The 18,386-nt window shown below is 34.9% G+C and overlaps 1 protein-coding gene across 3 annotated transcripts in view; it reads right to left on the reverse strand.

The window, feature by feature from the left end:
• Positions 1 to 3,966: 3,966 nt before the first annotated feature.
• Positions 3,967 to 18,386, reverse strand: part of LOC126814444 (N-acetylglucosamine-1-phosphodiester alpha-N-acetylglucosaminidase) — a 28,382-nt gene continuing 13,962 nt past the window's right edge. Inside the window, exons 8-12 of one of the 3 annotated variants that reach the window (XM_050539571.2) lie at positions 16,872 to 17,048; positions 14,213 to 14,335; positions 9,828 to 9,897; positions 7,717 to 7,932; positions 3,967 to 4,241 (exon numbers count right to left, since the gene is read on the reverse strand). In XM_050539571.2, coding sequence (XP_050395528.1) covers positions 4,235 to 4,241; positions 7,717 to 7,932; positions 9,828 to 9,897; positions 14,213 to 14,335; positions 16,872 to 17,048 — 593 coding nt within the window. In that variant the 3' untranslated portion in view covers positions 3,967 to 4,234. The remainder of the gene's footprint in view (positions 4,242 to 7,716; positions 7,933 to 9,827; positions 9,898 to 14,212; positions 14,336 to 16,871; positions 17,049 to 18,386) is intronic. The other 2 variants (XM_050539572.2, XM_050539573.2) reach the window with 2 other exon arrangements.

An 18,386-nucleotide genomic window follows, 5' to 3' on the forward strand; every position in this document is an offset into this window, starting at 1 on the left:
TTATACCCTAAGGATGATCCCTATTGTTTTTGGCGAATGCCTGAGCCCCAGGGAGAGAGCTACACCCATGTTTTCTTTGTGTGTCTGTGTATTGCCAACAGGCCACAATTCTTAATGGATCATCTTTGAACCTGGCATCTATATTCCTTATAGCCTAAGGGCGGCAACTATTGATTTTGATGCATGTCCGGACCCCCAGGGGCAGAGCCGGGCCCCTTTTTATACGCCCACATTGAAATGTGGTCGTATATTGTTGTCGCCCCCGTCCGTCTGTCCGGCGTCCACAATTGCTTGTTGACGCTCTATAGGCTAAAGTTAATATCCGATTGACTTTAAATTTATACACAATGTTTAAGGACATGAGACGAAAAATCCTATTGATTTTCAGCGATTTCCGATAATTACTGCCAGAGTTATGGCCCTTGATCACTTTGAAAAATCTTGTGGACGCTCTAGAGGCTAAAGTTAATATCCGATTGACTTTAAAGGAGCTAAATCGCTAACATTTGGGACCTAGAAATTGACACAAGTGGGTCGCAACTCATATAATACTGTAATATGAATGTATATAAACTGATATACATTCAATGGTTTCCGTTTTTACTCTAATTTCAAATCAGTTATGTTCCGCGAAATAAGCCATCAGTCTCAATCGAATGCAAATTTCTAGCGCCTGGTTATTCCAGTCTACATACGCCGTTTGGTTTGGTGCAATATGTCTAGCCTCGTTCCTCGAGTCTCTTGCTAGAACTGGGGCTGAAACGCATTATGGATATCAGAAGCCCATCTTTTTCCAGTAAGATCACAGCATCAATTTTGATTTAAATTGACAAATAATTTGTGTTTTCAATGTTGAAGATTTTGGATGATATTGAGTTAGAGACTTAGCTACTTTAAATTGATACACAGTGTTTAAGGTCATGAGGCGAAGAATCCTATTGATTTTCAGCGATTTCCGATAATTACTGCCAGAGTTATGGCCCTTGATCAGTTTGAAACATCTTGTGGACGCTGTAGAGGCTAAAGTTAATATCCGATTGACTTTAAATTTATACAGTGTTTAAGACGCCGATTGATTTTCAGCGATTTCCGATAATTACTGCCAGAGTTATGGCCCTTGATCACTTTGACAAATCTTCTGGACGCTATCATCCGATTGACTTCTGATTGATACACATAGTTTATGGTCTTGAGACGAACAAGTATATTGATTTTCAATGAATCTTTATGACTTGAACAGCTAAATCCATGATGTTTAAAGTTTCGTATACTAAACGTTAGCATGGGACAGACCTTTATAAGATAGGTTGCCAGGCAACGAAACATACACCCACAGCAGCTAAATCGTCCGGACAGTCAACAAGAGTTGTCGCATATTTTTACTTTTTTCGATAATGAAACATTTATAATACACTAAAATCTGATTAAGAGCAACAACTCAGAAAACCATTAGAATTTGTTTGGTTTTTATAAAGTTCTGCCCCATGCTAACGTTTTGTATACAAAACTTTTAATACTGTATCATGGATTTAGCTGTTCCAAGTCATAAAAATTCATTGAAAATCAATATACTTGTTCGCCTCAAGATCTTAAACTCTGTATATCAATCTGAAGTTAATCGGATATTAACTTTGGCCTCTAGAGCGTCCACACGATTTTTCAAAGTGATCAAGGGCTATAACTTTGGCAGTAATTATCAGAAATCTTTGAAAATCAATAGGATTCTTCGCCTCGTGACCTCAAACACTGTGCATAAATTTAAAGTCAATGAGATTAACTTTAGCCTTTAGAGCATCCACAAGGTTTTTTGAAGTGATCAAGGGCCATAACTCTGGCAGTAATTATCGAAAATCACTGAAAATGAATAGACTTCTTCGTCTCATGACCTTAAACACTGTGTATAAATTTAAAGTCAATCGGATATTAACTTTAGACTCTAGAGCGGCCACAAGATTTTTCAAAGTGATCAAGGGCCATAACTCTGGCAGTAATTATCGTAAATTGCTGAAAATCAATAGGCTTCTTCGTCTCATGACCTTAAACACTGTGTATAAATTTAAAATCAATCGGATATTAACTTTGGCCTCTATAGCGTCCACAAGGTTTTTTGAAGTGATCAAGGGCCATAACTCTGGCAGTAATTATCGAAAATCACTGAAAATGAATAGACTTCTTCGTCTCATGACCTTAAACACTGTGTATAATTTTAAAGTCAATCGGATATTAACTTTAGACTCTAGAGCGGCCACAAGATTTTTCAAAGTGATCAAGGGCCATAACTCTGGCAGTAATTATCGTAAATTGGTGAAAATCAATAGGCTTCTTCGTCTCATCACCTTAAACACTGTGTATAAATTTAAAGTCAATCGGATATTAACTTTGGCCTCTAGAGCGTCCACAAGATTTTTTGAAGTGATCAAGGGCCATAACTTTGGCAGTAATTATCGGAAATCGCTGAAAATCAATAGGTTTCTTCGTCTCATCACCTTAAACACTGTGTATAAATTTAAAGTCAATCGGATATTAACTTTGGCCTCTAAAGCGTCCACAAGAAGTGATCAAGGGCCATAACTCTGGCAGTAATTATCAGAAATCGCTGAAAATCAATAGGCTTCTTCGTCTCTAATGGTTTTCTGATAATTACTTAATGAGTTGTTACTCTTAATCAGATTTTAATGTATTATAAATGTTTCATTACCGAAAAAAGTAAAAATATGCGACAACTCTTGTTGACTGCCCAGACGATATAGCTGCTGTGGGCGTATGTTTCGTTGCCTGGCAACCTATCTTTGTGTTTATCGTAATCGTATACAGGCCGCAATTCTGAACGGATCAGATTGGAACTTGGCATATGTCCACCCCCAGGGGCACAGCCACGCCCAATTTTTGTGTTTTTTGTCCACAGGCTGGAATTCTATATGGATTATCCTGGCATATTTATTCCTTATAGCCTAAGGGTAGCAACTATTGATTTTGGTGCATGTCCCGACCCCCAGGGGGAGAGCCACGCCCAATTTATGTGTTTAGCACCCTAAGGCCACATTTCTGAATGGATTATCTTGGAACTTGGTATACTTTTTCCTTATACCCTAAGGACAGAGACTATTGATTTTGGTGCATGATCCCCCACCCCCCCACCTTTGGGCGGTGCCACACCCACTTTTTGTTACTATTTTGTCTGTAAATGATATATAGGCTGCAATTATGAACAGATTTAGATCCAGTTCAGAATGAATTATCATAGGGTTGTACCTATTTATATTGGTCCAACCCACGCCTAATTTTTGTGTTTTTTTTGTCTACAGGCAGGAATTCAAAATGAATCATCCTGGAACCTGGCATATTTATTCCTGTAAGGATAGCAACTATTTATTTTGGTACATGTCCTGACCCCCAGGGGTGTGGTACCACACCCACTTTTTTTGTCTGTAAATACTCTACAGGTTGCTATAATTAACAGATTTTGTTCAAATTTAGCATTTCAATCATTTCAATAATAGGGTGGTACCTATTTATATTGTTCCAAATCCACCCCCCAGGGGCAGAGCCACGCCAAATTTTTGTATTTTTATCTGCAGGCTGCAATTCTGAATGGATCATCTTGGAACTTTGCATATTTATTCCTTAAACTGTAAAGACAGCAACCATTTATTTTGGTGCATGCCCCAACTCCCTGGGGCAGTGTCACACACTTTTTTGTTAATTTTTAGTCTCTAAATTTAGCAAAACAAACTCAACACCTAGCCTTTTGTTGCCTCTTGTCATATTACAAATTACAGTCATTGCAGCTATTTCATATTTCATTCTCTTCATATTAATGAAAGCAGGAATGTGGACGTATATTGCAGTGTTAGCGATGCTCTAGTCATAATTATATTTGTTAAAATTTTGTACAGGATTAGGTGGTGATCTCAGAATAGACTCGGGCCTTTAAAAATAATTTAAATGAGAAAAACAATTGTTAACAATGGTGGATAAATTTATTTTCCCAATCTAATCTATATCAACTGCATAGTCAAATATTATTGCACTTTAAAACAATTAACAAGGTTTAAAACAATTAACAAGATTAAAGAATGTGTAAGTTTAACAGTTGTTTAAAACATTTAATAGATGTTAGTACCATACACCCCCAATAACAATAAATATTACACCCTGTAAAAATACATCATTTCTGCAGTGGATGGTCTGTCACTGTGTACACGTTGTTAGGTAATCAGAAAGAGCACAAAATTCACAGTCTATAAAAGAAAATTAACAAAAATCAGTGGCTGCCAGGCAGGATACGCCCACATTTTGCAAGAGATGGATAGAGAACAAGCTAAACAAAAAGTGATTTTTCGAACAATCAATAATTCAGGAAGTTACGATCCGATATGCGCGAATATCGACACGAACCAAGATCTTTGGGTTATAAAGATATATTTCAAGTTTCATCAAAACCTTGATATGCCATATGTTTACACTATTTGCGTACGAGGGGTGGCAATTTTGTCCGGCAGTTTTGGTCCGATTTTCACGAATTTCAAACTCAACCATCATTAGGGTGTAATGGTTATATACTATAACTTTTTTTTTTTAATCGGATAAAAATTGTGACCTCTGGAGGGATCACAGAAAAAATGTGATTTTTCGTACAATCAGGGGACATAATTCAGGAAGTTACGATCCGATATGCGCGAATTTCAAAAGTAACCAAGATCTTTGTGTTATAGACATGCATTTCAAGTTGCATCAAAATCGGATCAAAATTGTGAGCTCTAGAGGGTCGACAACATTGATATACCATATTTTTACACTGTTTGCATACACGGGGCGGCCATTTTGTCCAGCAGTTTTGGTCCGATTTTCACGAAATTCAAACTCAACGTTTTTTTAAATCAGAATAAAATTGTGACCTCTATAGGGTCCTCAACCTAAAAAAACATGATTTTTCGTACAATTAGGGGCCATAATTCAGGAAGTTACGGTCCGATATAGGCGAATATCAAAAGGAACCCAGATATATGGGTTATAACCTTAAATTTAAAATTTCAACAAAATCAGATAAAAATTGTGACCTCTATAGGGTCCACAAGCTAAAACGTGATTATTCGTACAATCAGAGGCCATAATCCATGAAGTTACAGTCCGATACATGCCAATATCCAAAGGAACCGAGATCTTAGGGAGATAAACCTATATTTCAAGTTTCGTTGAAATCGGATAAAAATTGTGACCTGTAGAGTGTCTACAAACAATTGTGGACGGACGGACAGGGGTGACGACAATTTACGTCCACATAAAAATAAACAGAGAGATCCTAGCGATGTGGGTTTTAATATAAAAGAAGATTTTGCAGTGGAGATTTTGAATGGTTTATCAATAAAATAATTATTTAACACCTCATTTGTTCCAATTAAATTGTATGAAAAACTTGTTCTCTTGTTTAGAGAACTGACAGCTCTCAAGTAGGAATTGCTTCATTTAAAAATAAATATTATATAATCAATTTGAGTGTGTGCGATAATTACATCGCTTGCTGCAGACAATAAGGTTGTGCACCCAAGATAGTTAAGTCAAGTGCGCAGGATAATACTATCGAACAGGCCACTACCCTAACCCATTTGGTCACAAGTCGTTTACCAAAGCCATCCAAGTTGCTTCACTTCGTATCTCTTTATTGTTTGCATGTCTTAAATTAGACACCGTAATATCACTATTTTGGCACATACATATACATTCTCAGAATAATTTTGTGAATTTCTGTCATTAAAGCTAAACAGTTAGAACAGTGCTTTAAACTGCAAGCAACCAAGATAGTTACCAGACATGATGAAGAAGAATTTATATTGAAATTATTTTCAGTTTTAAAGAAAATTTACAAAGAGTATACAAAATTTATGTTAGAAGATAGTGTTAAAGGATAATGATACTTTTAATAAAGATATGTACATAAATATCATGTTGCCAACTACAGTACTCCAATCAACATCCTGTTGAATGTAACACTATGCCTAGCGCTATGCAGTCGCTGGTTAGATGTGGAAAATACGCGGAGACAACTCCCCACATCCAACGTGTGACGCATATTTTTTTTTTCTCTGCTACATATTTTAGAACAGCCCTTGATTGTCCAGAATTTGTCATTGGTTGTCTTTGTAATTCTTTAACTGGTTCTTTAATTGCCACTCTGACATTTCACGTTGTCAGCCCCAGAATATTGTATGTTTAACAAACACGATGACAGGTACGGTTTCTAAAGTTTTATGTCATATTATAGCGGGATACATGGATACAAGCATAGTATAGATTATAATACTAAATTCACTCTCAAACCCTAGCCAGTCAGACCCGCTGGGTGAGTCTGCTGATAGAAACTGTTACATTTTTTCACTTCCAGCATATGTCTGCTGTCTGACGAATTCTCACAAGTATAATAGTTTTGTAGCTTTGAGTGTTGGACCTTCAATTATCTAATTGGTCAAATATGATGTAAATAATTAGAGAGATTGGTTTAATTGGGCCAAATGACGTCAAAACCCACCCTTATATAGATAGTGGAAATTTACCTGAGAAATTTCCCACAAGATAATGTTATCAACCTTCAATTGAATGTTTACCACATTATGACTTTTTTTATGTAACAATATGCCACTCATTCGCTAACTTGATTTAAGTACATATATATGAATCTAATAACTTGCCAAAGATATTAATTAATACAATATAATGCCATCATTAATTTCAAGAGCAAAAATTCTAGCAATATTGCTTCATACAGTACAACCCTCCATTAAGGAAAATGTTATTGACATTATTGTTCCTAGTAAACGTCCATTAAATCATAGTAAATGCATAATTTATCTTGGTTCGCTTTAAATATCATTTGTTTACAGCTGGTGGATGCTATTTTGAAAGGTCTAATAAAGCTTAACCATATTCACACATTACCCTTCCAGGAGCAGATAATGCTTTTTTCCAAAGCAAGGTTGACCAAAAAGTTTCATGTTAAAACAGTTTGTCACATTTCCGTCTCATATGATGATCACCCAATATATAGTCAGGTTGGTGTCAGTGGCAATGATATCGTACCCAATACCATATCTAATATTTCTAACAAAGCGATGTAAGGAAAAAGAGAGTGAGTGAACCGTGCAAAATAAATTTATTCTAGCTTTTGCAAGCTAGACACTTATAAAATTCTTAAAGTTTTTATAATAAAGCATATGCTGATTGTACCTTTTGAGGTTTTATAACATTTTATGTAATATATTGGCAACTCAGTAGTATGAAAATTGCATAGTTCTTTATTTTGTCCTTTCCAGTTTGATCCAACGTAGTGTATAAATGACCAGCCGAGTGGAGTGATGCCAAATTTGTTTCTTTAAATAACAGTTATTTTAATCTTACAATTTATCGGCCCACACTTTAAGTCTTTTTTGAGTCATACTTAAAATCCTCCAACCCGAAAAAGTTCAAATCCCAATGTAGACAGTCAAGCATAGTTTTGGTAAGGGTTGTATAATGATAACAAGAACAATGAAGATGGATAAATAATATAAGTATAGGGATATTGCAAGTTTATACAGAATTGACAAATAAATTGATGAGAACAGTATATATAGTGCAAACAGTATTGATTCTGAGAGGCATATCAAAAAAAAAAAAAAAAAAAAAATCATCATAGCATTTAATTCATATCATCTCTTTGGTTTTTTGTTTTTGGAAAATAACTTTGTTTCTTCATCAGCCTCCTCTTCTAACTCTGTATCTGTTTCATTGTCAGTTGACTTGGCATTTATTATTTTTTTGATAGTTTTTTTCACAGCTTGTTTAGTTTCTGCTTTATGGCGTTTTTTTGATATGAAGTGTAAACAAATTAAAGATATGTTGAGTATAATACTCATTGCTGCTACCACACTCATAGATATAACACTACTGACACAAATACTGAAATAAAAACAGCATTTTAAAGGGAAACAAAAAGAATCAACAATGTTAGTATTGTTACAAAACAACAACAAAAAAAACCCTCTGAATTTTGATAGGTTTCCATCTCCAAGCAAATCTTAGCAAGTCTTAAAAATTATGACCAGTAGTACAGAGTTTACAAGGTTTTGGTGATAGGTGCCATAACCCCTTGTAAAATAAGAGCATGACTTCAAATATGATAGAGTTCCTTCTTATGACTAACCAAGCAAGTGTAGTAAGTTTCAAAAGAAAAAAACCCACATGTATTCTGATTTTGGACAAATTATAGGTTGCCAGGCAATGCAACATATGCCCACGGCCAGGGGCGTAAAAGTGTGTGTGGGGGGGTGTACCCCCGCAGGAAAAAAAAATAGTCGGTCGCAAAATCCGTGCAGTCGGTCGCAAAATAAGAGCAGTCGGTATCAAAATAAGTGTTCACTGCATACGTCACGCTACTCACGCAAAACTTTAGTATAAAATAAACATGTCAACTTATCATGTTTGAATAAATGTTGTGTTTCACTCTTATTCTGTTGTGAGTATGTTGTTCTAAGAGAGAGAGAGAGAGAAATGGGGTTTAACGTCCACTCGACACAAACTAGGTCATTTCAGGACTAACATATGGTTCAACTTTATTTCCATAATTCACTTGCGCGTAGGGGTCTATAGCTGTGGGAGGAAACCCGAGGACCCGGAGAAAAGCCACGAGCTTGTCACGTACAACCGGGGAATCGAAACCCCGCCAGTTGACTCAATGACAGACCATATGATACAGCACGCGCGTGCTAACCTTTTGGCCATCCAACCGCCCCTGTTGTTCTAAGAACAAAGGGGGGTTGGATGGCTGAATGGTTAGCGTTCGCGCGCTGTATCATAAAGTCTGTCATTGAGTCGACTGGCGTGGTTTCAAAACCCCCGGTTGTACATGACAAGGAGTAGGGTCGCCTGTCCAACCTCGTGGGTTTTCTCCGGATCCTCCGGTTTCCTCCCACTGCTAAAGACCCCTATGCGCAAGCGAATTATTGAAATAAAATTAAACCATATGTTGGTCCCGAGGTGACCTAGTTTGTGTCAAGTGGACGTTAAACCCCATTTCTCTCTCTCTCTCTAAGAACAAAATTTCCCTCAGGGAGAAAAATAGTTGGTCTCAAAATAAGTGCAGTCACTGCAGTCGGTCTCAAAATTATGCATACGTCACACAAAACTATAGCATAAAATAACCATGTCTGCTTGTCATGTCTGAAAAAATGTTTTGCACTCTTATTCTGTTGCATGTTGTTCTAAGAAATGTTTCCCCCCCCCCCCATGGTAAAAAAAATAGTCGGTCTCAAACAGAGTGCTCACCGCAGTCGGTCTCAAACTAAATGAATTAATGAGGTAAACAAACAATGCCAAAATAGAAGGGAATAATTTTGTGCGAATTCGTGCACCTAAATTGCAACGGTATAAAATAACCTAGTCAGCTTGTCATGTTTGAAAAAAAAATAATTCCCTGTTATGGGTATGTTGGTCTAAGAAAATGAGAGATATTTCAAAATGTATTCTTGATTGTCATACGAATAATGTTAGTCAAACAGTTGGTAAGAAGTTATCGGAAGTATAGTTTGTTTCAGAAATACGTAAAAAATCTTTGAATTAAGAAATTTTAAGGCGATCTATTGTGCTTATGAATTTTTACTTGTTGCATATTCAATCCCAGGAGAAATTGAAACATATTTTACTCATGATGTATGTGTTTTCCGACCATTAGAATTCTGCAAAATCTCTTCCCAAAGTCCAAGGCATTTCATAGACCAAGTAAGCGCCCCATTGAGAAATGAGCTACCTTACCCTTACTGATCTAACTGACTATATATATTAGATGAGCTACCTACCCATACTGATCTGACTGACTATATATTAAATGATGAGATTTGATTTCAGCCTCCACAAAACAAGAAGATGCTGAAAAAAATCATGTAACTGTTTAACTATATTTGTGACAGCTTCTGTTTGAAAGGTCAAGATCTTTTCAACTTATGACCCACTTTTGTTGTACAATTGAAGGTGGCAGTATTCATACTATCATCAAATTTAAAACAAGTGGTTGCCATGCTAGATACGCTTACAATTTGCAAGAGATGGACAGAGAAAAATCTAAAAAAAACCAAGATGACTAGTCATCATCATCCCGCGCCCTTGAACTTGTTTGGAAGGCATAAGGAAAAACAGCTTCTTGGAATATCAATGGGATTAGTCAGAAGATTTATACTCTGATAATAGTAGCTCGGCAAGGCACAGTCACTACTCCCTGTAAGGTTTGCACAACAACCTTTGCCTACCTCAATCAGCTGCTATATGTTAAACATTAAGCTTATACATCAGAAAATAAAATACTTTAATAGTTTGATGTTTGTATAAAGTTTTAAAAAGATTTCTCTGAACAGATAATGAAATATGCTCTAGAAATGAAATCGGGATAGAAGGAAGGTCATCAAAAAATAAAAGAATAGGTTGATAAATGTAAAAGTGTTATAAAGGTATCTTAAACAGTTTCTGAGATATAATTATATTCCCAAAAATAATTCAAATGTGTAGTAAAAATCATTCAACAGAGAATTTTTTTTCCATGGCAACGCAAAAATTATTAAATCCGACAAATTTCTATAAAGGCACAACTACTATAATAGGATGATGTGTGTTCAAAGTTTCAAAAAGGTATTTTGAACGATTTATGAGAAATGGTTCGGAAACAAAATTGTGCATAAAAACTAAGTCAAATTTGTTTCCATAGAAACACAAAACTGATTAAATCCCAGAAATTCCAAATTAGCAAAAGGCACAACTAATATAATAAGTTAATGTTTGTAGAAAGTTTCATGAAGATTTCTTGAATGGTTATGAGATATGCTCTGTAAACGAATTAGAACACCAAGAACTAAGTCAAATTTGTTTGCATGGTAACACGAAAAATATAAATCCCAGAAAATCCTAAATAGCAAAACGCACAACTATCACAGACTGATGTTTGTACAAGTGCCAAGAAGATATCTTGAACGATTTATGACATATGCTCCGGAAACAAAATTATACACCAAAAACTAAGTCCAATTTGTTTCCATGGAAACCCAAAAAATATAAATCCCAGAAATTCCTAAATAGCAAAAGGCACAACTATTGTAATAGGTTGATGTGTGTACAAAGTTTCAGAAAGATATCTTGAACGGTTTATGAGATATGCTCCGGAAACAAAATTGTACACCAAAAACTAAGTCAAATTTTTTCCATGGAAACACAAAAAATATATATCCCAGAAATGTCTAAATAGCAAAAGGCACAACTACTGTAATTGGGTTGATGCCTGTACAAAGTTTCAAAAAGATATCTTGAACGGTTTATGAGATATGCTCCGGAAACAAAATTATTCATCAAAAACTAAGTCAAATTTGTTTCCATGGAAACACAAAAAAAATATAAATCCCAGAAATGTTTAAATAGCAAAAGGCACAACTACTGTAATAGGTTGATGTATGTACAAAATTTCAGAAAGATATCTTGAACGGTTTATGAGATATGCTCCGGAAACGAAATCGGAACGGACGGACGGACGGACCCCCATTTCAATATTCCTCCCTAACTTCGTTCGGCGCGGGATAAAAAAAGGAAGCAATTTTTCTTACAATCAGGGGCCATAATCCAGGAAGTTACAATCCAACCGATATGCGTGAATATCTACAGGAACCGAGATCTTCAGGATATAAACATATTTTAAGTTTCATCACAATAGGAAAAAATTGTGACCTCTAGAGGGTCCACAACTATTTGCATACAAGGAGCGGCCATTTTGTCGAGCAGTTTCGTTCAGATTTTTACAAAATTGTGACTTCTAGAGGGTCCACAACCTTGGTATTACATACTTTTCACTATTTGAGTACAAGGAGCGTCCATTTAATTTATTTACAAGACAATTTCATACAAGGTTCTACAAACTGAAACAAGGGCCTTAACTCTGGAAGTAATTTACAGAAATTGTTGAAATTTGACTGGCTTTTTCATTTTACTAATTCAAATAATACATATAAATTTCAAGCAGATTGGATTATAACTTTTGCCACTTGAATGTTCACAAGTTCAACAAAGTAAAACAAAGGCCATAAATTTTGAAGCAATCGACAGAAATTGCTGGAATTCAATAGGATTCTTGATTTCACTAATTTAAATTTCATACAGATCCGATGACAACTTTCATCATTTGAGTATTCACAAGGTTCAACAAGGTTAAACAATGGCCATAACTTTACAAGTAATTATTTGAAAATGCTGAAATTCAAAAGGATTCTTTGTTTCACTAAGTTAAATGATGCATACAAATTTCGTACAGATCAGATGAAAACTTTCGTCCTTCGAATGTTCACAAGGTTCAACACATAAGTCTACAAGTAATTATTTTAAAATGCTGAAATTCAATATGATTCTTCGTTTCACTAATTTAAATGATGCATATAAATTTCGTACAGATCAGATAACAACTTTCGCTCCTTCAAATGTTTACAAGGTTCAACAAAGTTAAACAAGGGCAATAACTCTAGACATAATTATTGGAAATTGCTTAAATTCAATAGGAGTCTTCGTGTTACTAATTTAAATGATCTGTGTAAATTTCAGACAGATCGGATGATAACTATTATCATAAGAGTATTTACAAGGCGCAACAAAGTGAAACAAGGGCCTTACTCTTGACGTAATTAACGGAAATTGATGAAATTCAATATGATTCTTTGTTTTACTAATCTAAATGATGCATATAAATTTTATACAGATCGAACAATACCTTTTGTTGTAGGAGCATTCACAAGGTTCAACAAAGTGAAACAAGGGCCATAACTCAAGAAGAAATTAACGAAAATTATTGAAATGAAATAGGATTCTTCATCTCACTAATGTAAACAACATAGTTTCAAAACAATCAGATGATAAATGTAGGCTGTATAGTGTTCACAAGAAATTGTGGATGATGGACGAATGGATGTACGAACGGGGGCGACGGCAATATACGACAACATTTCTATGTAGGCGTATAATAAAAATTGTATCCTCTATAGGGTACAGAAGCTAAAAACGTAATTTTTCGTACAATCAGGGGCCATAATCCAGGAAGTCAATGTCCGATATGCGCGAATATCGACAGGAGCGAAGATCTTTGGGATATAAACATATATTTTAAGTTTCATAAAAATCAGATAAAAATTGTGACCTGTTAAGGGTCTACAACATTGGTATTATATACTCTTACAAAATTTGCGTACAAGGAGAGGCCATTTTGTCAGGCAGTTTCGGACCGATTTTCACGAAATTCGAAGTTAACCGTCATTAGGGTGTAACGGTGATACATTTAAACGTTTTTTAAAATCAGATAAAAATTGTGATCTCTAGTGGATCCACAAGCTTAAAACGTGACTTTTCGTACAATCAGAGGCCATAATCCAGGAAGTTAAGGTCTGATATGCGCGAAAATCAAAAGGAACCAAGATCTTTGGGACATAAACATATATCATAAGTTTCATCAAAATTAGAGGGTCCACAACCTTGATATACCATACTTTTACACTATTTGCGTATTAGGAGTGGTCATTTAGTCGGGCAGTTTCCGTCCGATTTTCACGAATTGGAACTCAATCATCATAAGGGTCTAACGATGATATATTTGAACGGTTTGGTAAATCAGATAAAGATAGGTTGCCAGGCAACAAAACTTATGCCCACAGCAGCTAAGTCGCATATTTTTTCTATTGTCGGTAATGAAACATTTATAATACACTAAAATCTGATTAAGAGTAACAACTCATTAAGTAATTATCATAAAATCATTAGAATTTGTTTGGCTTTTAGTTCTGCTCCATGCTAACGTATACGAAACATTTAATATCATAGATTAAGCTGTTCAAGTTATCAAAATTTGTCTCAAGACCTTAAACTCTATGTATCAATCTAAAGTCAATCGGATGGGAATCTTTGTCTCACGCACAGACAGGAGCGATGGCATAATAAGTCCACATGAAAATGTGGGCGTATAAAAAAGCTACATATATTTTTAAGTTTCTTTTTGATAGTCATTTAGATTAAATACAGTATAAATATCAAAGTATCCAAAATGACAAATTGTAATAGATCAGATTCTAAAACTTAGTTATGTCGTATTTACTGAAAACCATATTGAATCAATGTCACATCAAGAAAATTTCATAACAAAATACATATGTATGTATGTAAACATACTTACCTTGTTGAAGATCAGAAGAAAGAGTAGATAAATTACAGCTGCCTGTTACTGGATGACAAAAACATCCATTATCACATGTACACACTTCTTTACAGTTATCACCATAGTAACCAAATGCACATTCTGTAAACCCAGCAAATGTAGTAATAACAAAATTGACAAGCTTTTTTAATAAGTAACATCTCAATTTAACTCTTGAGTTAGATCAGTGGAAATATTTTTTATTTGAGCTGATTTGACTATACTATGATTTGATTTGTTAATAAGATACACTACACACTTTTCTAGTTAAAAACCTCCACCCATATCCCTAATCCAATAATATTAATTGGTGGAAGTTACAAAACCTCTTTAATGAAACCCAAAAATGAATACAAACAAGCATTTCATTATTAATATTACCCACATCATTGAATTCAATATACAACAGAAATATGCCCACTTTTGGAAGAGATGGATAGAGAACAAGCTAAAAATAAAAGCGATTTTTTGCTCTATCAGGGGCCATAATCCAGAAAGTTATGGTCTGAAATGCGTAAATATCGAAAGGGACCGAGATCTTTGGATATAAAGATATATTTTAAGTTTCATCAAAATCGGATAAAAATTGTGACCTCTAGAGGTTCCACAAGCTTCGAATTAGATACTTTTACACAATTTGCGTACAAAGAGAGGCCATTTTGTCGCTCAGTTTCGTTTCGATTTTCCCCAAATTCAACTTCAACTTTCATTATGGTGGAATGTTGCTATATTTAAACGATTTTTAAAAACAGATTAAAAATTGTGACTTCTAGAGAAGCCACAAGCAGAAAACCCCCCACGATTTTTCGTACAATCTGTGGCTATAAGCCCGGAAGTTATCGCCCGGTATGCGCAAATATCAAAAGGAACCATGATCTTTGTGACATAAACACATGTTTTAAGTTCTATCAAAATTGTGACCTCTAGAGGGTCCACAACCTTGATATTACATACTTTAACACTATTTGTGTACATGGAGCGGACATTTTGTCCGGGAGTTTCAGTCAAGCTTTTTTTAAATTGATTAAAGATAGGTTGCCAGGCAACGAAACATACGCCCACAGCAGCTGAATCGTCCGGGCAGTCAACAAGAGTTGTTGCATATTTTTACTTTTTTTCGGTAATGAAACATTTATAATACATTAAAATCTGATCAACAGTAACAACTCATTAAGTAATTATCAGAAAACTATTATAAAGTTTTGCCCCATGCTAACGTTTAGTATACAAAACTTTTAACATCATGGATTTAGCTGTTCAAGTCATAAAAATTCATTGAAAATCAGTATACAATATACTTGTTCGTCTCAAGACCTTAAACGCTGTGTATCAATCCGAAGTGATCAAGGGCCATAACTTTGGCAGTAATTATCGGAAATCGTTGAAAATCAATATGATTCTTTGTCTCATGACCTTGAACACTGTGTATAAATTTAAAGTCAATCGAATATTAACTTTGGCCTCTAGAGAGCGTCCACAAGATTTTTTGAAGTGATCGAGGGCCAAAACTCTGGCAGTAATTATCGGAAATCGCTGAAAATCAATAGGCTTCTTTGTCTCATGACCTTAAATACTGTGTATAAATTTAAAGTCAATCGGATATTAACTTTAGCCTCTAGAGCGTCCACAAGATTTTTCAAAGTGATCAAGGGCCATAATTCTAGCAATAATTATCGGAAATTGCTGAAAATCAATAAGATTCTTCATCTCATGACCTTAAACATTGTGTATAAATTTAAAGTCAATCGGATATTAACTTTAGCCTCTAGAGCGTCTCCAGGATTTTTGAAGTGATCAAGGGCCATAACTCTGGCAGTAATTATCGGAAATCGCTGAAAATCAATAGGTTTCTTCATCTCATGCCCTTTAAACACTTTGTATATTGAAGTCAATCGGACATTAACTGTAGCCTGTAGAGTGTCCACAAGCAATTGTGGACGCCGGACCACCGGACCGATGTGTGGACGGACGGGGACGACAATAATATACGACCACATTGAAATGTGGTCGTATAAACATTGTGACCTCTATTATACAGGAACAACTAGCTAAAGACATGATTTTTCATACAATCAGGGTCCATAATTCAGGAAGTTACGGTCTGATATGCGCAAATATGGAAAGGAACTGGGATCTTTAGGTTATAGACATACATCTCAAGTTTCATCAAAATCGGATACAAATTTTGCCTTTAGAGGTTACACAAGCTATGAAAATGTGGGCGTTTAAAAAATTATTCTACTGATATTGAGTCCTCAATAATGACTACATGTTTATTTGCCAATTCTATCATGAGAACGTATCAAATATGCACGAATTTGCTGTTTTGGATTACTATGGCATCTTTCTTTATCTCTGTGCAAATTCATTTTATGGTATACCAACTTCAAATCTAAACATCTCAGTCAGTTTTTAAAGATAAGTGTACGTATCACTTACCATTTTAAAACTCTATGAATACATGGTGTGTTTTGTTTCTTTTGACTCGTGTGTCTTATTTAACCAGAAGCCATTACACATGTACTTTGAGACAATTTTTAATGTGATGTGAACACCTGGTACAATAGAATGTTTTAAGAATTTATAAGGAGCAGACAGTTAGTGTTGAAATAAATACAGATATTCACAGAATATTTACCTGTTTCACAGAATTTTCCTGTATATCCTGGTGAACAATTACATCTACCAGATATACTATCACAATATCCATCATGTAAACAATAACATTGTTTAGAACAATTATACCCATAATATCCTAAAGTACATGGTGTAGAACAATTATACCCATACCATCCATCACTACATACACAACCATCTAAAATAAATATATACATCACAAAATCAACTTTTATACACTACATATATACACAACCATCTAAAATAAATGTATACATTACAAAATGTGAATAGATGAGACATATTTATAAACTGCAAGTCTCTTTTTATAAAGTTTAGAGCAATCCAACCATGTATCTATACATAGCTTAAGCAGAAAATTCTCATGCTCAAACTTAGTAATGGTTTTGATGTAGTGAAACTATACACCAAGTTTCATCACTCTCATCCAGTTAGAATCGAAGTAGTTATGTTCCAAAATCTCAAACAATTAGGCATCGAACATTTGCCTAATAAATACTTCCACCAAGTTTGAACATTCTACCTCAATTAGAAGGAGAGTTATAATTATTGTGTTCTGAAGTCTTGACCTGTCAAATTGTAGTCTCAGCTTAGCCTAAGAAGAAATTGCTTATCATCAAACTTAGTCAAGGGAATGATGTAATGATGTAAGAATCAAAGTATCGACCAGTTTTAATTGCTCATCTATTATCACTCTGCTTAACCTAAGCAGAAAATGCTCATTATCAAACTTAGTCATGGTATTGATGCAATAAAACTATACACCAAGTTAAATCAAATCATTGTCCAATAAAAAGGCATATCAAAGATTATCAACCACAGAGTGAGATGATTACCCATAACACTTGCCAGCTGACACTGGAATATTCGGAGTAACTTTTTAAAAGACAAGATCGGAGGCTGCATGTATATGAACCAGCGGATGCCAGGCAGGATACGCCCACATTTTGCAAGAGATGGATAGAGAACAAGCTAACAACAAAGATAGGTTGCCAGGCAATGAAACATACACCTACAGAAGCCTAATCTTCCGGGCAGTCAACAAGAGTTGTCGCATATTTTTACTTTTTTCGATAATGAAACATTTATATGCACTAAAATCTGATTAAGAGTAACAACTCATTAAGTAATTATCAGAAAACCATTAGAATTTGTTTGGTTTTAAATAGTTCTGCCCCATGCTAAAGTTTAGTATACAAAACTTTTAATATCATGGATCAATATACTTGTTCGTCTCAAGATCTTAAACTCTGTGTATCAATCTGAAGTCAGTCGGATATTGAAAATCAATATACTTGTTCGTCTCAAGACCTTAAACTCTCAGTATCAATCTGAAGTCAAAGTGATCAAGGACCACAATTTTGACAGTAATTATCGGAAATCGTTGAAAATCAATAGGCTTCTTCGTCTCATGAGCTTAAAAACTGTGTATAAATTTAAAGTCAATCGGATATTAACTTTGGTCTCTAGAGCATCCACAAGCTATTTTGAAGTGATCAAGGGCCATAACTCTGGC

Source organism: Patella vulgata, chromosome 3 (assembly GCF_932274485.2).
Source record: "Patella vulgata chromosome 3, xgPatVulg1.2, whole genome shotgun sequence".
Taxonomy (NCBI): Eukaryota; Metazoa; Mollusca; class Gastropoda; family Patellidae; genus Patella; species Patella vulgata.